The sequence below is a fragment of the Ahaetulla prasina genome, chromosome 5 (assembly GCF_028640845.1).
Source record: "Ahaetulla prasina isolate Xishuangbanna chromosome 5, ASM2864084v1, whole genome shotgun sequence".
Lineage (NCBI taxonomy): Eukaryota > Metazoa > Chordata > Lepidosauria > Squamata > Colubridae > Ahaetulla > Ahaetulla prasina.
The window spans coordinates 81,391,043-81,414,155 of NC_080543.1; the positions used below are offsets into that span (position 1 = coordinate 81,391,043).

At 46.4% G+C, this 23,113-nt stretch overlaps 1 protein-coding gene across 1 annotated transcript in view; it reads left to right on the top strand.

Moving 5' to 3' along the window:
• Nucleotides 1–825: 825 nt before the first annotated feature.
• Nucleotides 826–23,113, top strand: part of ADGRG2 (adhesion G protein-coupled receptor G2) — a 331,018-nt gene continuing 308,730 nt past the window's right edge. Inside the window, exons 1-2 of the mRNA XM_058186859.1 lie at nt 826–1,131; nt 7,060–7,282. Coding sequence (XP_058042842.1) covers nt 7,074–7,282 — 209 coding nt within the window. The 5' untranslated portion in view covers nt 826–1,131; nt 7,060–7,073. The remainder of the gene's footprint in view (nt 1,132–7,059; nt 7,283–23,113) is intronic.

A 23,113-nucleotide genomic window follows, 5' to 3' on the forward strand; every position in this document is an offset into this window, starting at 1 on the left:
CTTAAACTAATACATAATAATTCCTAACTTCACTCAAAAACTAATTGATATGTGGTGAGTTTCTGTTGCTAGATGGGTCCTATTGTGTTGCAGAAGATGACCCCTTGACAAAGGTGTGGGGGGAGGCAGGAAGGGGGGAGTTGCTGTTTCTTTAAAACATGTTTCTCCATTTCTCATCCAGGGAAATATATTCTGCTTTTTTAAATATTTTCTAAAATATTTCATTCTTCTAGGAGGGGGGTGGGTGCTAAATTCCTACAACCCGAACTTGGTAGTGTGCTGCACTGATGATTTTACCTAGCTTGGGTAGTGAACCGTCTGCAAGAAAACAAGCAAGCTCAGAGAGCACCAAGGACTCCTCACACCAACTAGCAGCTGATCCTAGTGTAAATCAAAGAAGAAAACAGCTCTAGGAAGAGAAAGCTCACGTGGCAGCGGCATCTCTCTGTTTTCCAGCTATTTTTCTCTTATTGAAACTTTAGGGGTGGGGGTCTTTTTTTGTCCTAGCGCCAACTGAGACATTCTGCCCTTTCTAGCACCCCAGAGTTTCTTCTCATGCGTAGCGATCTTCCATTACAAACTAGCACGGGCAGAATCCAGAGCAAGTTAAGGCAGGCACCTCCATCACTGGTCGGTCTTTTTAAACAAATATACGGCGAAGTCTTGTGGTTTGGAAAAAGGACCGAGAAGCAATAGTGATTATCCCGGCGATCAACTGCCAGGCGGGAAAGTCTGGCTTGGCGAAAGCCAATTTCTCGCTGCTCTAACGTGGCTTGTTCTGAAAGTGCACGCAATTAGATATTTTATTCGAAAATTGAAACGACCAATGGATTTTCCAGACCTCTAGATTCCTCCTCCCTTCCTCCTGCTGGCGGTTGTCGCTGCGCCTTCGCCTTCGAAGCGGTCGGCTGCCTTTCCTGCGCAAGCGACCTCGCGCGGGGGTGTCGCAGTTCGAGGCAGAGAGGTCGGACGGGTGCGTAGCTAAGGCTGCAAGGGATCGGGCCTGGGAAGTGGACCGTGGGCGCCTCCCGAGAAGAAGGGAGCGAAGGGGACAGAGGAAGGTCGCGTTTCCACCAGCGCCTGGTCGCGAGTCTGGGCACTACATCGGGCTTCGCTGCCGGCCTGAGCGAGGTGAGCCAGGAAATATTCGGTGCCTGGCGTCTTTGGGGCGAAAGGGTAGGCGAAGCATGCCGGGCAAGCGGGAGAAAGTTGCTCCTGACTTCCATTTTGCTGCTGTAGGGGATGGGCCGTTTCTTAAAAAGAGTCCTTGGGACTGCCTTTAAAGATCTCCGATTGGGTTGGAGCAAGGCAGGTTCTTTCCGCCTTTCTAAGACGCCTGGATTTCTTAACAGGCTTCTTCCATCCATCAGATGGTAGATCTCGAGCAAAGGAAGAAGAGAAAGGCGAGTGGAGAAAGTATTGACTTTGCACTTGAAAGCGACAGCAATAACTCTCGCTAGGGTTTCTCCCTGCCTCGCTTTAAGTAATTAGAAGTAAATACATTTCTTCTGCCACCCACACCCAGGAAACAGAATATACAACAGGTGTAAGGACTGCTTTGCGCTATGGTGAAAAATGTCACAGCCACAATTCTGCAGACATGCAGAACGATTTGAAAGAATCCACTCTTAAAAACTATAGAAATTCATCCTTCGCCTGTTTCAGGCTCTTTAGAGGTAGAAGGGAGTTCATAACACTTGTTTGTTGTTTGGACATTGCTGACCAGTGTGGTCAGGAAAATCTGAGCAGTCCACTAACTATAACTTGAATGAAACAATATTGATAATAGCCCTATGGTATGCTTGGGGGAAAAAGTCTCTGTAGAAGCCAACTTGATTGTGTAAATATAAAGTGTGCCATGGTGTAACTGAAGCATTGTAGAAGTGTTTTCTTTGTGGACTTAATAAGTCACTTTGTGTCCATTATTCTGCCCATACATATGGCCACAATGGGTCTATTTTAGTGGGATAAAATTAAAAATGCTGAACTTGTGATCATAATCACCCTTTGCTAGAAAACCAGTCTTATGGAATCCATTAGCGGAATCTACTTTTTACATCAGGATCATATTCAACAAGTGCTTAGCTTTGTCATGTATGAATCCTAAAAATGTAATCTGAACAAACTGAACCATGTTCATGTCACTACTTTTAGTTAGAAATTGAGACCAAACTAATCTCAACTGGAATGGATGTGACATATAGTCCATTCTGTAGCTGTTTAGAGAAGAATATGACTCCATGTGGCATAGAGGTTTTATGACCAGTCATGGCTGCTGTTGTACTGACATGAGTCAGCTGAAGGAGAGGGCAAAATGGGAGAAGCAACTGAGGTATGGCCTTGGAGTCATTCCTGAAACACGGACCTTTCAGTTTCCTTCTATCATTTTAGGTTAATGAATACAAATAAGTAGTGACTAATATAGATAGCATGTCTAGCTAAACAGGTTTTTCAGTATGTTTAAGGGTAAGATAAAAGGATGTATTGGTAATAAAATGTAAGACAACTTCAATCCTTTATGAAAGAGAAAAAAATTCTTCAATAATAGAAAAATTATGAATGAAATATATTTTGAAGTCCCATTAATTTCAGATTAGTTGCCACTAAGAATATGTGTTATCTAATGTATACGTACTAATTGACTATACTAATTATTTAAAGGATATTTACCAATGAGCAAGAAGGTTTTATTAGAAGTCATGCAGCCTGTTAAAGCCAAGAGGAATTAGTGTTCATCATTATCATTTGCAAGGAGGTCTAAAATACTTCCTTGCATCTGAGCTTTTATAATCCCTTTTTGAGAATAATTTCTAACATTATTAAGAAATTTAGCCTGCAATTACCAAAACAATAAATAAACTCTCCTATTTTCACAAAATAAACAGCATGCTGCCCTTTGCACCAAAAAGTATGAAAAAAACAAACTAGAATATTGTCATAGGTGTGCATAGTGTGCATAGGTTTCTCATTTGAAAGAATATTTTTGGTGGAATTTTTATGCTGTAATTGTAACATCACTCTTAAGGACTACTAACCAGGACTCTGCTCAGACTTGCTCTTTGGATTAACTGTTTCCAATTAGGAAGAAAGTTTGACACCTATATATCTATTATTACTTTTATGGCAAGGTTGGAATTGCCATAGTTTTCACTGATATGGATATATATATATATTTGTTTTCTGAGGTTTTCACGGGTGTTTGTATATAGGTCTTTGGTTGTTCGGGTTTTCTCCCGTGTAAAATTGGAAGTGTCTTGGCGACGTTTCGACGAAGTCTCATTCGTCATCTTCAGGCTTCAGCTTCGTGCTTCTGGGAGCAATGTGTGATCGCAGCTGTTTCTTCCTTTTAACTGCTAGTGGGGGTTTGAACTGATTGGGTGGGAGCTTGGCTGTGATCTGATTGGATGGGGGTGTGTCCTGTTTGGGTGGGGGCTTGGTTGTGCTCAGATTAGTCTGAGTTGCAGGGGGATTTGAGCTGGTGAGCTGCACTGCTGCTGTTTGGCTTCGTGTTCGTGGTCGTGCTACATCTTCGTAGTGGGTGTCAGTCTGCTGCATGTATGGATTGGAGGGGTTTGAAATGGCTAATGTTGCAGCTGCGGTCTGGCTTCTGGTCCTTGGTCGTGCTTCCTGATCAGTGTGGGTTTGGGTCTGCTTTCTGGGTGGATGTGTGGTGGTGACATCCTGTGTGGACCTCGTGAGTGTGGGTCTGGTGTCATTCCTCGTGTTAAGGACTCGTTTGTCAATAAGGGCAGGTTTCCAAATGGCTGGTAGGCGGGAGGTATCATCTCGTTTGTTCATGCTGTGTGGGCGTTTTTCTATCTCGATGGTTTCTCTGATTATTCTGTTGTTAAAGTGTTCAGTTTTGGCGATAGTTCTGGTCTTTTTAAAGTCAATATCGTGTCCTGTGGCTTTAAGGTGTTGGACCAGGGAAGAAGTTGGTTCCTCTTTTTTGACTGAGTTCTTGTGTTCTTCAATGCGTGCACTTATTCTTCTGTTGGTTTGTCCGATGTATGTGGTGGGGCAGGCGGTGCAAGGGATTTCATATACTCCTTGATTTTCTAACTCAATTTTGTCTTTGGGGTTTCTTAGGATGGTGGATATTTTTTGGTTTGTGCAGAATGCTGTTTTGATGTTATGTTTGTGGAGGATCTTGCTGATTCTGTCTGTGGTGCCTTTTATATATGGGAGGAGGGCTGTGCCGTTTTCTTGTTCTCTGTCTTGGGTTTTAGTGGGGGGTTCTTTTTGGATTAGTTTGGTAATCTTATTTCTCTGGAATCCATTGGATGTTAGTACGTTTGTGAGAGTGTGTAGTTCGGTTTTTAGGTGTTGTTCGTCAGCTAAGCGTTTTGTTCTAGAGATGAGTGTCTTGGCTATGGATCTGTGCTGGGTGGTGGTGTGAGAGTGCGTGCAGATAGCGGTTTGTGTGTGTTTTCTTCTGGTAGATGGTGTGTCCTAGGGAGCCATTGGGTTTCTTGTAGACTAAGACATCTAGGAAGGGAAGTTGGTTGTTAACTTCTGTTTCCATGGTGAACTGTATTTTGGGGTGTAGGCTATTGAGGTGTGTGAGGAAGTTGTCAAGTTTTTCTTTCCCGTGTGGCCAGATTATGAAGGTGTCGTCTACGTATCTGAGCCAGAGTTTGGGTTTGTGATCAGATTTTTCTAGTGCTTGGGTTTCAAAGTGTTCCATGTAGAGGTTGGCAATGACAGGTGAGAGGAGTGATCCCATGGGTGCGCCTTCTATTTGTTTGTATTTTTGTTCGTTATAGATGAAGTATGTGTTGGATAGGCAGTGGTTGGTCAGATCTAGGATGTGCTTGGGGGGGTTATATTTGTTTTGGATAGCTGTCAAGGCTTCTTTGATAGGCACTTGGGTGAAGAGGGATATAACATCGAAGCTCACGAGTAGGTCGCTGGGCTGTAAGTTTTGTTTCTGTATGATATCTATGAACTGGAATGAGTTTTTTACGTGTGAGGCGATGGATTCTGCATAGGGCTATAGTTGTTTGGCAAGAAATTTGGCTAGGTTTTGTAGAGGTGAGCCTATGGAGCTGACTATGGGTCTGAGTGGGGTTCCTTCTTTGTGTATCTTGGGGAGGCCGTAGAGCTTAGGGCATCTGGATGATTTCTCGCTGGGAATGATTCTTTGTTGGCTTTCTTCGCTGATGGGGGAAGCTTTTATTTTGAATCTAGTGGTTTTTTCTAGGTAGGTGGTGGGGTCTGTTTTTAGGGGCTTGTATGCAGGGTCTTGGAGTAGGTTGGTTAATTTGGTTTGGTAGTCAGATGTGTTCATAACCACCGTGGCATTCCCCTTGTCTGCTGGTAGGATTATTATGCTGGTGTCTTCTTTCAGGTTAAGTAGTGCTGTCTCTTCCTCTTTGGGTAAGTTGCTTTTGGGTGGCTTGCTGCTGCAGAGGATGTTGGTGATTTCGAGTCTGATTTTGTTAGCGTCATCGGGGTTGATTTTGGTCAGGCTGGTTTCAACTCCGCATATAATGTTTTCAGTGGGGATGTATTTGGGAGTGACTGCAAAGTTGAATCCTTTGGAAAGGACATCGGTTTCAGCTTTGGTGAGGATCCTATCTGAGATGTTATGCACAGTTTGTTTCACGTGTTGCTGTGAGGGTGGAGGGGTTTGTTTTTCCTGCCTGAGAAGTCGTGACTCCAGTGCATGGGTATCACTCTGTGTCTTCTGGCTCTATGGACAGGGTTCAAACTTAAGAGACCTCCCACTTTGTAGACCTCCCACTTTCAACTCTGTCCTGAGCTCGTGAGGACATTTTCTGGGTTTACTCCTGTGTGTTTGGATTTAGCAGGAGTTGAAGTTTGGAAATTTGTGCTTTTCTCTTTGAAATGGCATCAACTGAGTAAGTAAATGAGCTATCTTTGAGGTTTTTTTTTTTTATTAATAGGAGTTTTCTTGGAGCCTCTATGAAAATGTAGAAGCTGAGTGGAATGAGCGAACCTTATTTAAGTGTTTGATGAGTTTAATTACAAGGCTGAGGATCGTTAAAGTGTGTGTGTGTGTGTGTGGAGAGCAGCGGGGGAAACTATTATTTGGAGCTGCAAGGAAAGTTTATTTTGTTTGTCTCCATTTTAACTTGTTTGTACCGGGAGCACATGGTGTGAGTACCGGGAGATTTAAATCAAGCTGCTGATTCCACATGGTTACTCCTTTGGGGGAGAATCAGAGCAGCGGGGGAAGTTTGAGAACACATTGCCTCCAATTTATTTATTTTTTGTTTGTGCTGCTATTTTAAGCTCCGGATTTCAGGTGCCTTTGCTGGAATACCCACCATATGTGGGGAAGGCACAGGAAGGAACAAGCTCTTGAGCACCATGTTGGAAGCCACATGGGGCTAGCCAGGGCGGTGGCCATTTTGGGAGCTGGCTGACTTTATATGTATAGAGAAGATGATGAAAATAAATACATGAATGATATATATATATATATATATATATATATATATATATATATATATATATATATATATGGAAAATAAACAGGAATAATATAATAATAATAATAATAATAATAATAATAATAAAGAAAAAATAAATAAATAAAAATTAAATAATAATAATACCAGAAAAATAAAAATAAAAATAAAAAAATAAAAGAAATAAAAAATAAAAAAATAAAAAATAAAAATTGAACTGAAGAAAGAGAAAAGAGGCTGTCATGGGGTTTCGGTGATCGGCCCTCCAGTACAGCATAGGCCTTTGGAGTAAAGAAGTGAAGAGGCCTGATTTAGCCTGAGGCAGCTGTTTCCAGGCTGCATGGCTTTGGAGTTTTGAGCAGGCGTTCTGACCTGCAGAGGGAAAGGACCAACAGTTTAGGGAATTAACCCTTGTAATGCTGCTGAGTTCTTAAGATGGTAACTGGTTATTGAGGCTTGTACATTGACATGTATATGTATTACATAGAATTTGTTATGATAACAATAATAATAAAAAATAATAATAATAATAATTAAAAATATATATATATTATTTTTTTAATTTCATGGAATTATAAAAGGTGCTTACTTATATGTAATTTTATTTCTATATGTGTTCTAGAAATATGGCGTCGGATGCCTCACTTAGTGACCAGATGGAGGTCACTGATGCTTCTCAACCTCAGAGAGCTGCCACTGAAGGCTCGAAGAGCCGTTGTCATAAGACAAGGAGTGGCAGTTCGGAAGCAGCTGCAAAACTTAGAGCAAAAGCCTTGGCGCTTAAAAGGCCCACTAAAGCGCAGGAGAAGGCGGAAAAACGCCGCCAGAAGGCACTGGAAAGACAGGTACAGAGGAACACCAACAAGGCCACTAAGTCCACATTTATTAGGGATCAGGTACAGCCTATGGAGAAAGATCCAATGGTGGAACCGGATCCTTCTTCCAGTTTTCTGGCCAGGGCCCTGTCGCCCCAGCCATCAGGGAGCGGCTCCAATACAGGGAGGCCCAGTTCTACACCTATCAACTTGGTAGCATCACAAGGGGATAGGCAGACCATAGACCAGGTGACAGAAATGCCTGAGTTAGTGCGGAAATGGATCGCAGAGGCGGTTCACCGGGAACTTGAGGCAGGCAAAAGTCGTAACAGGCAATCTGTTCTTGGGGCGGAAGCCCAGTCACAGGATAGGGATCAGGTAGAAACAGAACCAGCAGACGGACACATGGGGTCGCGTTCTGACAGCTCTGATTCGCCTTCAGAGGCGGAGAGTTCCCCATCCATGGAGGATGAACAATGGGACCAGGAATTGTCTGAGGAGGAAGGTTTTTTACCGGAGCAGCCCATGTTTAAAGGGCTGTTCAGGCCTCATCTTTAAGGCCTTGTTGAGTAAAGCTAAGGCGGTTACTAAACAGGGACTCCTAGGGGAACAAAGCGCCTGTCCAGAGCAGGACCCTGCAGACATGCTTTTTCTGAACCAGCGGTGGAGACGGAGACAGTTCCTGCTCCTAAATTATTTCTAGATATGATTAAGAAACAGTGGAAGCCCGGCCGCATTACGAACATGTCCTCCCTTGAGAGCGGTTTTTAACACGGCTTCTGACCTGATGGAACTCCTGAGAGTGCCTGAGGTGGATGACCGGTTTTGGCCCTGGCTTCCTCTTGCCACCTTGGTTGAACCTGAGGAAGTTTTGAAGCCAGAGGATCGGAAGTTGGAGCAGGCCCTCACGAAGACGCATCAGGCGGCAGCCTGGGGTATAAGGGCGGCCACAGCAGCATCCTTCTTCAGCAGGGCCGTCCTCCTGTGGCTTAAACAAATGCAGGAGAAAGTGCCGGTGACCGATCTGAGGACTCATCAGGATTTCAACAAGATAGTGGCAGCTGTGGAATACACAGCGGATGCCACTATGTCCTCCGCGAAATATGTGGCAAAGTCGATTGCGTCCTCGGTCACAGCACGGAGGTTTCTTTGGTTAAAAAATTGGCAGGCAGACACCAAGTGCAGATGGCGATTGGCCTCTGTGCCATTTAAAGGTGCAAAGTTGTTTGGTGAGGCTTTGGAGCCCGTGTTGACGGAAACTAAGGGGAAGAAGAAGGTGTTGACTGCCTTGTCAAGGAGAGGGGATACAAGGTTTTCCCCCTCCTTTCGGAAGTCTTATTTTCGTCCCTATAGGGGTTGGCCTTTGGCAGATATCAGAGAGGTTTTCAAACACAGGGAGGTCAGTGGGGCCACTATCATCACTCAGAGGAGGGGTCCTCTGACAAAGGCAGGTCCCGCGGCCAGTCGCGGCGTCCTTTTCGGGGGAGGGGCAACCGCTCCTTCCGCAGACACCGCTGACGGCAGGCATCAGGCTCCCATTGGTGGCCGTCTAGGGCTGTTCGCCGACCAGTGGGAGAAAACCACCTCCGATCTATGGATAAGGGAGACCATTTCATCAGGTCTCTCACTAGAATTTCTTGCACCCCCTCCGACGGTCTTATTTCGATGTCCCAGGTCTCGAGATGCGACAAAAAGAGAGATCATGGACACTGCGGTTCAGCACTTGCTGAACATCGGAGCGGTGGAGCCCGTTCCGGTTCATGAACAATGGAACGGTTATTACTCAATGTTGTTCGTCATCCAGAAGGCCTCGGGGGGGCTGCGACCAATTCTCAACCTGAAAGGATTGAACAGGTATGTGAAGTATCGGAGGTTCAAGATGCACTCCCTGCGGTCAATCCTTACGAATGTCCGGAAGGGGGACTTCTTGACCTCCATAGACCTTACGGAGGCATACCTTCATGTTCTGATAAATCGGAAGCACAGGAGGTTCCTGAGGTTCTTTTATGACGGCAAGCATTTGCAGTACCGAGCGCTTCCATTCGGCCTTGCCTCGCCCCCCAGGGTTTTTACGAAGATCCTGGCGGCATTAGGAGCGCTTCTCAGGGCTCGTCCAATACGGATTCAGGCATACCTGGACGATATTTTGGTGCAGTCAGTCTCTCACAGACAGGCAATAGAAGATTTGAGGGAGACGATACTTTGTCTGCAGACTCATGGTTTCTCCATAAACATGGGAAAGAATCACGTCATTCCCACGAACCGGCTGTTACATTTAGGGGCAGTAATAGATACGCTGAAGGGTCAAGTTTTCCTGTCCCCAGACAGACTTCAGAGCATCAAGGACCTGGTAGTGCAGATTCACTCACAGAGGAGAGTTCCACTGGCATTACTCTCATCTCTGCTGGGCAAGATGATTTCCTGCATAGAGGTGGTCCCATGGGCAAGGTTTCATGCAAGGCCTCTACAATGGTTCATGTTACCGTTTCAGAGGTCAGGCAGGGACACGCAGTTCAAGGGCAGGGCCCCGGGAGACGTTCTAATGTCTCTACGCTGGTGGAAGCCCAGGAACATGGAAAGGGGCTGCCATTTTTTGGAACAGGACCGCATCACGGTGACAACGGACGCCAGTCTGATAGGCTGGGGGGCTCATTGTCAGGACCAGGTGATCCAGGGCTCTTGGTCAAGGGGGGAGACAAAGAGGAGCATAAATTGGCTGGAGCTGAGAGCGGCCAGGTTAGCGCTCAGACATTTCAGGCACTGTTTGAGGGATCGACATGTGCTTCTCCTGACAGACAACATCACAATGAAGGCCCACATCAACAGGCAGGAGGCACTCGATCCAGGGGCTCATGGCGGAGGCGGATCGCCTTTGTCGCTGGGCGGCGCAATGTGATTTCCATCAGGGCGGAACACATTGCCGGGATAGACAATGTCAGAGCAGATTGGTTGAGCAGGGCACCTCTGGATCCTGCAGAATGGAGACTGGATCCGGAGTTATTCAAGGAGATTGTGAGGCGATTCGGACAGCCGGTCATCGATCTCTTCGCATCTCCAGCGAACCATCAACTTCCTCGGTATTTCTCCAGGTCCCCAGCGCCAGGGGCGGAAGGGGTAAACGCCCTCCGTCTTCCTTGGCCCAGGGGTCTACTATATGCCTTCCCGCCGATGGCTATCCTTCCTCGGGTAATTGGTCGGATTCTGCAGACCAGGGCACAGGTCATTCTGGTGGCACCATACTGGCCCAGAAGGCCGTGGTTCGCGGATCTGGTACGTCTGTCGGTCGCCGCACCATGGAGGATTCCACCCGACAGGGTGTCTCTCAGTCAGGGACCGGTTCATCACCCGGGTCCCCAGTGGTTGCTCTTGACCGCGTGGCTGTTGAGCGGAGACTGCTAGAAAGACGGAAATTTCCCTCAGATGTGATAACGACAATGCAGGCGGCTGGCACCGCCTCTACTACAATTTATGATTCCACTTGGAGAACCTTTGTGATTTGGTGCACTGGTAGGAGCATTCAGCCAACCAAGGTAAAGGTTCCACAGTTGTTGCAGTTTTTGCAGGCTGGGTTGAAGAAAGGGCTGGCACCAGGGACGTTATGCAGGCAGGTGGCAGCGATAGCGTCAGTGTTAGGTTCTGCGGGTAGGCGGTCGGTGACAAAGGACCCAGAGGTAAAGAGGATTTTGAGGGGGGCGACCAACCTGAGACCGGCAGTGGCTCACCGTTATCCCACCTGGGACCTTCAGAAGGTTTTGCAGGCACTTTGCAAGGCTCCCTTTGAACCGATTAGGACAGTTCACATCAGTTTTTTGACTTACAAGACGCTGTTTTTGGTAGCCATCACATCGGCCCGCAGGATTTCGGAACTGGCCGCACTCTCGGTGCGAGAAGACTTGTGTGTGTTCCACTCCGATAGAGTGGTTTTGCGTTTGGACCCAACCTTTGTGCGAAGGTCAACTCCTGGTTCCACGGGCCCAGGAGTTGGTTCTTCAGTTTTGTCCTAATCCATCACACGCGAAGGAACGTGTGTGGCACACTCTGGATGTAAGACGGGCTCTGAGGTTTACATCAAAAGAACTAGCTCCGGACAGAGGCACTTTTGTGTCATTCAACCATCCACCATGGGACAGAAGCTTTCCGCTCGGTGGGCAGGTTACTCAGAGCCACCATAGCCAGAGCCTCGAGGCTCAGGCTTTACCAAACCTAAGGCTATTACGGCACATTCAGCAGTGCGGCCACATCGGCTGCATGGGCCACACAAGCGTCGGTGGAGGAGATTTGCAGGGCAGCGACCTGGTCGACTCCGTCACCTTTTATACGTCATTATCGGATTGACGCATATACATCGGCTGAGGCGGCCTTTGGTCGGAGAGTACTACAACGTGTGGTAGAGACGCCGGAAGGAGATGACCAGACGGCTTCCCACCCATGAGGACTGACAGCTTGGGTAAGTCCCATGCACTGGAGTCACGACTTCTCAGGCAGGAAAATGGGTGTTGGTCTTACCTGATACACCCCTTTTCTGACGAGAAGGAGTGACTCCAGCCCCACCCTAATGAAAGGGTCTGGTCAGGGAGGTGTCCGTGGGGTGTTGTTACAGGTACATTATTCGGAACCCTCATCGAACATCGTTGAAAGTGGGAGGTCTACAAAGTGGGAGGTCTCTTAAGTTTGAACCCTGTCCATAGAGCCAGAAGACACAGAGTGATACCCATGCACTGGAGTCACTCCTTCTCGTCAGAAAAGGGGTGTATCAGGTAAGACCAACACCCATTCTGGCGTTCTTGTAGTCTTCGGAGTTTGTTGGTGTGTGTGTCTGTCTTGAGGGTGGTCTGTGTTTCGGCTCTCCAGACGGCGAGTTGTTTGGATTTGTCCCAAAGTGCAGGGTGGATCTTGTTGCTGAGTTTGAGGTGAAGTGTGAGGAGATCTTTGTTGATTTGATCTAGGAGGAATCTTTTTGTGTGAAGTTCATTTCTGATTAGGGCCAATTCTGTTCTTTTTAGGATGCGTTTGGCGGCTGCAGAGTTGGAATGGAATTTCAATTGGAAGCATGTGGGGATTAAATTTTGATCTCGGCAGTTTCGTAGGAATACAAGGTCACATAAAATGGAAGCTCTTTGGACTTCTAGTTTTTCATAGGTCCTGGTCAGATGGTGGATTTCCTCCCCGTAGAGGTGCAATATTTGTTTTCTGAGGTTTTCGCGGGTATTTGTATGTAGGTCTTTGGTTATTCGGGTTTTCTCCCGCATAAAATTGGAAGTGTCTTGGCAACGTTTCGACGAAGTCTCATTCGTCATCTTCAGGCTTCAGCTTCGTGCTTCTGGGAGCAATGTGTGATTGCAGCTGTTTCTTCCTTTTTAACTGCTAGTGGGGGTTTGAACTGATTGGGTGGGAGCTTGGCTGTGCTCTGATTGGATGGGGTTTTTTTAGTGCTCTGATTGGCTGATCAGCTCCATAGACTCACCTCTACAAAACCTAGCCAAATTTCTCGCCAAACAACTACAGCCCTATGCAGAATCCATCGCCTCACACGTAAAAAACTCATTCCAGTTCATAGATATCATAAAGAAACAAATCTTACAGCCCAGCGACCTACTCGTGAGGTTCGATGTCATATCCCTCTTCACCCAAGTGCCAATCAAAGAAGCCTTGACAGCTATCCAAAACAAATATAACCCCCCCCAAGCACATCCTAGATCTGACCAACCACTGCCTATCCAACACATACTTCATCTATAACGAACAAAAATACAAACAAATAGAAGGCGCACCCATGGGATCACCCCTCTCACCTGTCATTGCCAACCTCTACATGGAACACTTTGAAACCCAAGCACTAGAAAAATCTGATCACAAACCCAAACTCTGGCTCAGATACGTAGACGACACCTTCATAATCTGGCCACACGGGAAAGAAAAACTTGACAACTTCCTCACACACCTCAATAGCCTACACCCCAAAATACAGTTCACCATGGAAACAGAAGTTAACAACCAACTTCCCTTCCTAGATGTCTTAGTCTACAAGAAACCCAATGGCTCCCTAGGACACACCATCTACCAGAAGAAAACACACACAAACCGCTATCTGCACGCACTCTCACACCACCACCCAGCACAGATCCATAGCCAAGACACTCATCTCTAGAACAAAACGCTTAGCTGACGAACAACACCTAAAAACCGAACTACACACTCTCACAAACGTACTAACATCCAATGGATTCCAGAGAAATAAGATTACCAAACTAATCCAAAAAGAACCCCCCACTTGCACGGTAAGTGGGAGGGGCAGATATGGCGGAAGGGGGGGACCGCATCGTTTTGGGGGGGGGCGCGCTCGATGTCTGCAGGCGATCGCGCGCCCCGATCCCCCTCCCTTCTCCCGTCCCCCGGATGGTCAAGACCCTCAGAGCCTGGGCCTTCGTCTGATGTTATGCAACGCACGGTCCGTGGCCAATAAGGCCCCCCTAATACATGATCAGATTCAGGGGGGTGCCGCGGATATTATAGGCGTTACGGAGACCTGGTTGGGCACTGAAGGGGGCGTGCCCCTGGTCGAGATGTGCCCACCGGGTTTCCGTGCATTCCATCAGCCGAGGGCCCAGGGTAGGGGTGGTGGGGTGGCGGTTGTTATTAAGGAGAGTCTAGAGCCGAGGAGACCACTGTACCTCAGATTGCGGGTGTGAATCCCTCTTTGTGAGGTGGGGTCATAGGTGTCAGATGGGCTTGCTGGTCACGTACCTGGCTCCTTGCTGCGTGACAGCCGCCTGCCCGAGCTCCTGGAGGTGCTGGCTGGGGTGGCAGTTGAGACCCCAGACTTTTAGTCATGGGGACTTTAACTTGCCATCTTCCGGCTCGTCATCGGCGGCAGCTCGGGAGTTCATGGCTTCCATGACCTTGGACCTGACCCAAGTAGTTGATGGCCCTACTCACATTGGGGTGGCACTCTGGACCTGATTTTGTCTCTGGTCAGTGGTTGAGAGATCTGGACTTAAAGGAAATAGTCATTGAACCTTTGTCATGGTCAGATCACTCTCTTCTTCGCCTAGACTTTCTGACCGCCATTCACCACCGCAGGGAGGCGGAGCCGATTCGTTGGTTCCGTCCCAGGCGCCTGATGGACCCGGATGGGTTCCGGACGGAGCTTGGGGCATTTCCTGAGGGTCTGGCTCACGGCTCGGCTGAGGAACTTGTTGCGGCCTGGGAGCGGGCCGCGGCGGGGCCTTAGACCGTGTCGTGCCTTTGCCTCTGACCCGGCGCGGGTCCCACCCGGCTCCTTGGTCCTCCGAGGAGCTGAGAGGGATGAAGCGCCGGAGAAGACGCCTAGAGAGCTCCTGGAGGTCTAGCCGTTCAGAAGCTGATCGGACACTAGTGAAGTCCTATACTAGGACTTACCTAGTGGCATTGAGGGAAGAGGCGTAGCTACGCCTCCTCCCTCATTGCATCGGCAGATAACCGCCCAGCCGCCCTGTTTCGGGTGACCCGCTCCCTCCTACACCAGGGGAGCGGGATGACCCGATGCAGGGACGTGCTGAGGAGTTTAACGTTATCTATACGATAAAATCGTTCAGCTTCGGGATGGTTTGGACCAAGATTGCGGTGATACGGGTGAGACGGCTGAGGTGGTCTTGGTGACATTTTATGGGATGAGTTTGACCCTGTTGCTCCGAGGACATGGACAGGTTGTTGGGAGGCTGAATGCCACCACATGTTTACTGGACCCGTGCCTCCTGGTTGGTGCTGGCCACACAGGAGGTGACCGAGGCTGGCTCCAGGCGATTCTGGCGCTTCTTTGGTGGAGGTGTCTTTCCGGCCGCCTTGAAAGAGGCGGTGGTGAGGCCCTCCTCAAGAAGCCTTCCTGGACCCGGCTGTTTTAGGTAATTATCGTCCGGTCTCCAACCCGCCGCGCGAAGGTTGTTGAGAGTATGGTGGCATATCAGTTTCCTTACACCTGGATGAAACTGTCTATCTAGACCCGTTCCAGTCCGGTTTCCGGCCCGGTTACAGCACGGAGGCGGCTTTGGTCGCGTTGGTGGATGATCTCTGGAGGGCCAGGGATAGGGTTGTTCCTCTGCCCTGGTCCTATTAGACCTCTCAGCGGCTTTCGATACCATCGACCATGGTATCCTGCTGCGCGGTTGGAGGGATTGGGAGTGGGAGGCACCGTTTATCGGTGGTTCTCCTCCTATCTCTCCGACCGGTCGCAGTCGGTGTTGACAGGGGCAGAGGTCGGCCCGGGCCCCTCACTTGTGGGTGCCGGATCGATCCTCTCGCCTTCTGTTCAACATCTACATGAAGCCGCTGGGTGAGATCATCAGTGGGTTCGTGAGGTACCAGCTGTCGCGGATGACACCCAGCTGTACTTTTCCACACCGGACCACCCCAACGGTTATCAAGTGCTGTCCCGGTGCCTGGAGGCCGACGGGTCTGGATGGGGAGAAACAGGCTCAAGCTCAATCCCTCCAAGACAGAGTGGCTGTGGATGCCGGCATCCCGGTACAGTCAGCTAAATCCGCGGCTGACCATCGGTGGCGAGTCATTGGCCCCGATGGAGAGGGTGCGCAACTTAGGCGTCCTCCTGGATGAACGGCTGTCTCTAGAAGATCACTTGACGGCCGTCTCCAGGAGAGCGTTCTACCAGGTTCGCCTGGTGCGCCAGTTGCGCCCCTTTCTGGACCGGGAGGCCCTTTGCACGGTCACTCACGCCCTTGTGACGTCTCGCCTGGATTACTGCAACGCTCTCTACATGGGGCTTCCCTTGAAGGGCATCCGGAGGCTGCAGTTAGTTCAGAATGCGGCTGCGTGGGTGATAGAGGGAGCCCTCGTGGCTCCCGCATAACACCCATCCTGCGCGAGCTGCACTGGCTACCTGTGGCCTTCGGGTGCGCTTCAAGGTTCTGGTGACCACCTTTAAAGCGCTCCATGGCATAGGGCCGGGTTATCTGGGACCGCCTGCTGACCAGATCCCTCTCACCGACCCGTGCGCTCTCACAGAGAGGGACTCCTCAGGGTGCCGTCAGCTAGGCAGTGTCGGTTGGCGACGCCCAGGGGAAGGGCCTTCTCTGTGGGGGCTCCCACCCTCTGGAACGAACTCCCCCCAGGACTCCGTCAACTTCCTGACCTTCGAACCTTCCGTCGTGAGCTCAAGACACATTTATTCATCTGTGCAGGACTGGCTTAGATTTTTAAATTTAGAGGGGTTTTAAATTGATTTTAATATTTATATTTGATATTTATATCTCTATTTTTAATAATTGGCTAGAATAAGTTTTTTAAGGATTATTTTAATTTGTATATTGATATTGATGTTTTATATGCCTGTAAACCGCCCTGAGTCCCTTGGGAGATAGGGCGGTATATAAATTCGAATAATAAATAAATAAAATAAATAAAACCCAAGACAGAGAACAAGAAAACGGCACAGCCCTCCTCCCATATATAAAAGGCACCACAGACAGAATCAGCAAGATCCTCCACAAACATAACATCAAGACAGCATTCTGCACAAACCAAAAAATATCCACCATCCTAAGAAACCCCAAAGACAAAATTGAGTTAGAAAATCAAGGAGTATATGAAATCCCTTGCACCGCCTGCCCCACCACATACATTGGACAAACCAACAGAAGAATAAGTGCACGCATTGAAGAACACAAGAACTCAGTCAAAAAAGAGGAACCAACTTCTTCCCTGGTCCAACACCTTAAAGCCACAGGACACGATATTGACTTTAAAAAGACCAGAACTATCGCCAAAACTGAACACTTTAACAACAGAATAATCAGAGAAGCCATCGAGATAAAGCCCACACAGCATGAACAAACGAGATGATACCTCCCGCCTACCAGCCATTTGGAAACCCGCCCTTATTGACAAACGAGTCCTTAACACGAGGAATGACACCAGACCCACACTCACGAGGTCCACACAGGATGTCACCACCACACATCCACCCAGAAAGCAGACCCAAACCCACACTGATCAGGAAGCACGACCAAGGACCAGAAGCCAGACCGCAGCTGCAACATTAGCCATTTCAAACCCCTCCAATCCATACATGCAGCAGGCTGACACCCACTACGAAGATGTAGCACGACCACGAACACGAAGCCAAGCAGAAGCAGTGCAGCTCACCAGCTCAAATCCCCCTGCAACTCAGATTAATCTGAGCACAACCAAGCCCCCACCCAAACAGGACACACCCCCAGCCAATCAGAGCACAAAAAACCCCCATCCAATCAGATCACAGCCAAGCTCCCACCCAATCAGTTCAAACCCCAACTAGCAGTTAAAAAGGAAGAAACAGCTGCAATCACACATTGCTCCCAGAAGCACGAAGCTGAAGCCTGAAGATGACGAATGAGACTTCGTCGAAACATCGCCAAGACACCTCCAATTTTACACGGGAGAAAACCCGAATAACCAAACACCTACATACAAACACCCGCGAAAACCTCAGAAAACAAACAAATATATATGTGTGTGTGTGTGTGTGTGTGTGTGTGTGTGTTTATATATATATATATATATGTATGTCTTGGCATATTCGGGTCTTTTCCCATGTAAGGTTTTTTTTTTTTTTTAATTTACATTTATATCCCGCCCTTCTCCGAAGACTCAGGGCGGCTTACAGTGTGTAAGGCAATAGTCTCATTCTATTTGTATATTTACAAAGTCAACTTATTGCCCCCCCAACAATCTGGGTCCTCATTTTACCTACCTTATAAAGGATGGAGTCAACCTTGGGCCTGGTGGGATTCGAGCCTGCAGTAATTGCAGGCTGCTGTGTTTTAATAAAAGGCTATCTTATATCCTGAGCCACCACGGCCCTAGGTTGAGAGTATCTTGGTGACGTTTCGATGAGGTCTCACTCGTCATCTTCAGGCTGGTGTTTACGGCTTTGTGCTTGTGCGAGCAAAACATGGTCGGATCTGCTGTCTCTTTATAATACTGGTGGGGAGGTGGGGAGTGTTGGCTTTGTTGCTGTAAGCGGGTTGGGTGGCTGTGTGGTTGCATCTTGATTGGTAGGTGGAGTGGATGTTTGCAGATTAGTCGGCTGTTTCGTAGCATCCTATACGCCCTTACAATAATCTCCATAATAATGGTATACCAAACTACAATTTCAAAAAAGCCAACTATGATCTTATAGACACCGACCTCTCATCTCTTGACTGGCAAATTCTATTCTCTAACTGTACCACTGCTGAAGACCACTATAGCATTTTCCTACTTGAAGTCAATAGAGTCATTAAACTATACGTACCACAAACCACCACCAATATCAGGAAAAACAAATTACCCATTTCAATAAAAAAGCTCCAATCCAAAAAAAACATCCCTCTGGCAAAAAAACAAAACTGGCTATGTAGCCAACTTTAAAAAACGCTACAAAAATATATGCCACTAAATAAAGACTGAATGCACCAATTACCACATCAAACAAGAAGACCTTCTGCGTACAAATCCAATCGCGCTTTCTATAATTTTGTAAATAACAAACTTAAAGACTCGAGATCCATCCCACCCCTAAAAGGATCTAACAGTAAAGAATGTAATGATGAAACAGTTAAAGCAAACCTCTTTAACACATTCTTCAGCTCAGTCTTTGTTAACAGTAATGGCTCATACACAACATTCCCCAGTCGTACCAACAATGCAACAATCTAACACAAATACATTTCTCAGAAAATAATGTTGAAAAGGCCCTTTGCAAACTGAAACCATCTCTATCTATTGGACCTGATGGTCTATGTGCATACTTCTTAAAAAAGCTTTCCACTGTTACAGCAAAACCTCTAAGCATAGTCTTTGAAAAATCTTTCAGGACTAGCTCCCTTCCCAAACTATGGTCACTAGCCACGGTCATCCCTGTCTTCAGAAAAGGAGACCCCAGCTTAGTTGAAAATTAAAGACCAATATCTTTATGCTGCGTCACCTGCAAAGTAATGGAATCAATCATCAACCAATCCATCACCCTCCACCTTGAAACAAACAACCTACTCTCTAATAAACAATTTGGTTTCAGAAAAAAATTATCCTGTAATTTACAACTTCTTCACTGCAAAAACATATGGACTACAAATCTTGATCAGGGCAAGGCAATAGATACAATTTACATAGACTTCTATAAAGCTTTTGACTCAGTGGTACATGACAAACTTCTTCTAAAACTAAAATCCTACGGCATCTCCGGACCACTCCATAATTGGATAACAGCATTCCTGTCAAACAGACAAGTGGTCAAACTAGGCAATGCCCTATCAAATCCCGCTCCTGTCAATAGCGGTGTCCCCCAAGGCAGTGTTCTTGGACCAACACTCTTCATATTATACATTAACGACCTCTGTGACCATATTATAAGTAATTGTGTTTTCTTCACCGATGATGTTAAAACTATTTAACACTACCAACAATGTGGCTACCCTTCAAAAAGACCTTGACTTTGTGTTGGAATGGTCAAAAATTTGGCAACTCCAAATCTCAACCAGCAAATGCTCTGTCTTACACATTGGAAAAAAGAATCAGAACACTAAATACAAGCTTGATGGACATTACCTTGTAGATAACCTCACCCCGTCAAAGTCCTTGGAGTTTTCATATCAAACGATCTAAGTGTCAACGCCCACTGCAACTATATCGCCAAAAAGGCTTTAAGAGTTGTAAACTAATCTTGCGTAGCTTCTTCTCCAGAAAGACTACACTACTAACCAGAGCATATAAAACTTTTGCTAGACCAATACTCAAATACAGCTCACCTGTCTGGAACCCACACCTCATTTCGGACATTAATACAATTGAGCGTGTCCAGAAATATTTTACAAGAAGAGTTCTCCACTCCTCTGATTACAACAAAATGCCTTATGCCACCAGACTTGAAATCCTGGGTTTAGAAAATTTAGAACTCCGCCGCCTTCAGCATGACCTGAGTATAACTCATAAAATCATCTGCTACAATGTCCTTCCTTTTGAAGACTACTTCAGTTTCTGTTGCAACAATACACGAGCACACAATAGATTTAAACCGCTCCAATCTTGATTGCAGAAAATATGACTTCAGCAACAGAGTTGTTAATGCCTGGAATGCACTACCTGACTCTGTGGTCTCTTCCCATAATCCCAAAGCTTTAACCAAAGACTATCTACTATTGACCTCACCCCATTCCTAAGAGGTCTGTAACGGGCATGCATAAGAGCACCAGCGTGCCTACCGTTCCTGTCCTAATGTTCCCTTTGTTTGTATCCAATTCATATGGTTATTTCATGCTTATATATACTGTTGTGTTTGACAAATAAATAAATAAAATAAATAAATAAAATCCTGTGTGAATGTGGTCCTAGTTTTGTGCCCATTAGACTTTTGTGTTGTAACGACCTGGGGAATGGGCTATGTAGAAACGTCCTGAGTTCTGGGAATGTGACCTCCTGAATCTTGTGCTGTAACATCCTGGGTGGTTGGTTGTGTTGTAACGTTCTGAGCTTTGGTGTTGTGGCCTCTTGAGTTCTGTGGTGTAATGTCCTGAGCAGATGGCTGTGATGCAGCATCCCAGGTTTTGGTTTGACTCTGAGTTTGAGGTCTTGTCATGTGTTCATGGCGTGTGTCAGTTTGCTTTGTGTGGGGTTCGGAGAGGGGCACAGCAGCTGGTGGTGCCAGCATAGTCTGGCTTCTGGTTGTATTTCGTCTGTGGGATGGGTTTGGGTTTGAATCTGGTGAGGATGATTGGTGGTGGCGTCGTCCTGGGTCCGGTGTCAATTTTTGTGGCTGGGACTTGTTTTTTGACTAGGGCTAGTTTCCAGATGACTAGTAGGCAGGACGTATCGTCACGTTTATTCATGTTGTGGGGGTGTTTCTCTATTTCGATGACTTCCATAATTATTCTCTTGTTGTAGTGTTCAGTTTTGGAGATTAATTTGGTTCCTTCAAAATCAATTTCATGTCCTGTGGTTTTAAGGTGCTGGAAAAGGTAGGAGGTTTTTTTTCTTCTTTTCTGACTGCATTCTTGTGTTCTGTGATGCGTGCATTTATTCTCCTATTAGTTTGTCTAATGTATGTGGCTGGGCAGATTTTGCGTGGTATTTCATAGACTCTTTGGTTTTCTAGCTGGATCTTGTCTTTGGGGTTTCTTAAAATGTTGGCTATTTTTTGGTCTGTGCAGAAGGCTGTCTTGATGTTGTGTTTGTGGAGAATTTTGCTGATTTTATCTGTGGTGCCTTTGATGTACGGGAGGAGGGCAATGCCGTTGTCTTGTTCTGTGTCTTGGTTGTTGGGCGGTGTCTCCCTTTGGATTAGGCTGTTGTTTCTTTGGAATCCGTTGGAGATTAATACATTTGTGACAAGACAAGATCCAGCTAGAAAACCAAGGGCAGTACAAGAAACAATGGCTAAAATCTAATCAAAGAGAGAAGCAACCTGGAATTAAGGAGAAACTTCCTAATAGTGCAGACAATTAACCAGTGGAAAAGCTTGCCTTCAGAAATCATGGGCGCTCCATCACTGGAGGTTTTCAAGGGACTGGATAGTCACTTATCTGAAATGGTATAAGTCAGTGATGGCAAACCTTTTAGAGACTGAGTGCCCAAACTGTAACCCAAAACCCACTTATTTATCGCAAAGTGCCAATACAGCAATTTAACCTGAATACTGAGGTTTTACTACCTAAAATAATGATAAACAAGGCTAATTGTTCTAAGAAAACCATGATAAATGAACTTTTACGCCCCTTCATTTCCCTCCCCCCTTATTTTTGAAATATTATGTTTAGCAACAATAAAAAAGAAAAACTTTTGTAATATCATTTCTTGGTTTTACTCTTCATTTTCTTATCCCAATTTTCTCTGTATATTTTTACTTCTTTTCTTGTTAAAATAAAATAGTTTTCATTTCTATTATTGAAAGAGACATTGCCTTCCTCATAACTAAATGCCCATCAATTATTTAGCTGGAAGAAAACTGTATCACCATAAAATGTCCTGTCTGGGACAGAAGAAGGGACAGTCTGACCCTAGATACCTTTGGTTCCAAGCCAAAAAATCCAATTACCTTTGGACAGGAAATTCAAAACAAGAAAGTGGGGAGGGCAAAGCTATTGGTACATGACCTGTACCTTGCAGGAAAAGACAAGGTTAGGGATGCTTTGAATACACTGTATAGGGACCAGATAGCTTTTTTTGTTTTTTTTCTTTGTCTGATGAGTGGTTCCAATAAAGAAATATGCTTATTCCCCCTCACCCCCAGAAAAAAAACCTTTCTCCCAAGGACTCTGCAAATACTATAATTCTCTAGGACTGCAAAGTACAACATGGGTAGTTACCAATTTATACTCTTTGCTTCTCCGTCCTAAACATTGGCAGTAAAAATCAGAACACCAAATACAAGTTGGGTGGAAACGACCTCGTAGACCGTCATTCTGTCAAGGACCTAGCAGTACTCATCTCAAACAATCTAAGCTCCAGAGCTCACTGTAACAATATTGCCAAAGAGGCATTAAGAATTGTTAACCTAATTTTGCGAAGCTTCTTCTACAATAATATTGTATTGCTAACTAGGGCATACAAAACCTTTGCAAAACCAATTCTCAAATACAGTTCATCTGCCTGGAATCCACACTGTATATCAGACATTAATATGATTGAGTGGGTCCAGAGGTATTTCACAAGAAGAGTACTCTACTCCTCTGCTCACAGAATCCCTTATGCCACCAGGCTTGAAATTTTGGGCTTGGACAATCTGGAACTGCACCGCCTGTGGTTGTTGTGGTCTGTCAGCAACCTACGGAGCTGGCAATCAAATCGGACAGCAATGAGGCTGAGGTGCAGACTCCAGAGTCTGATATTAGTGAGGAATTTTACATCATCAGCAAA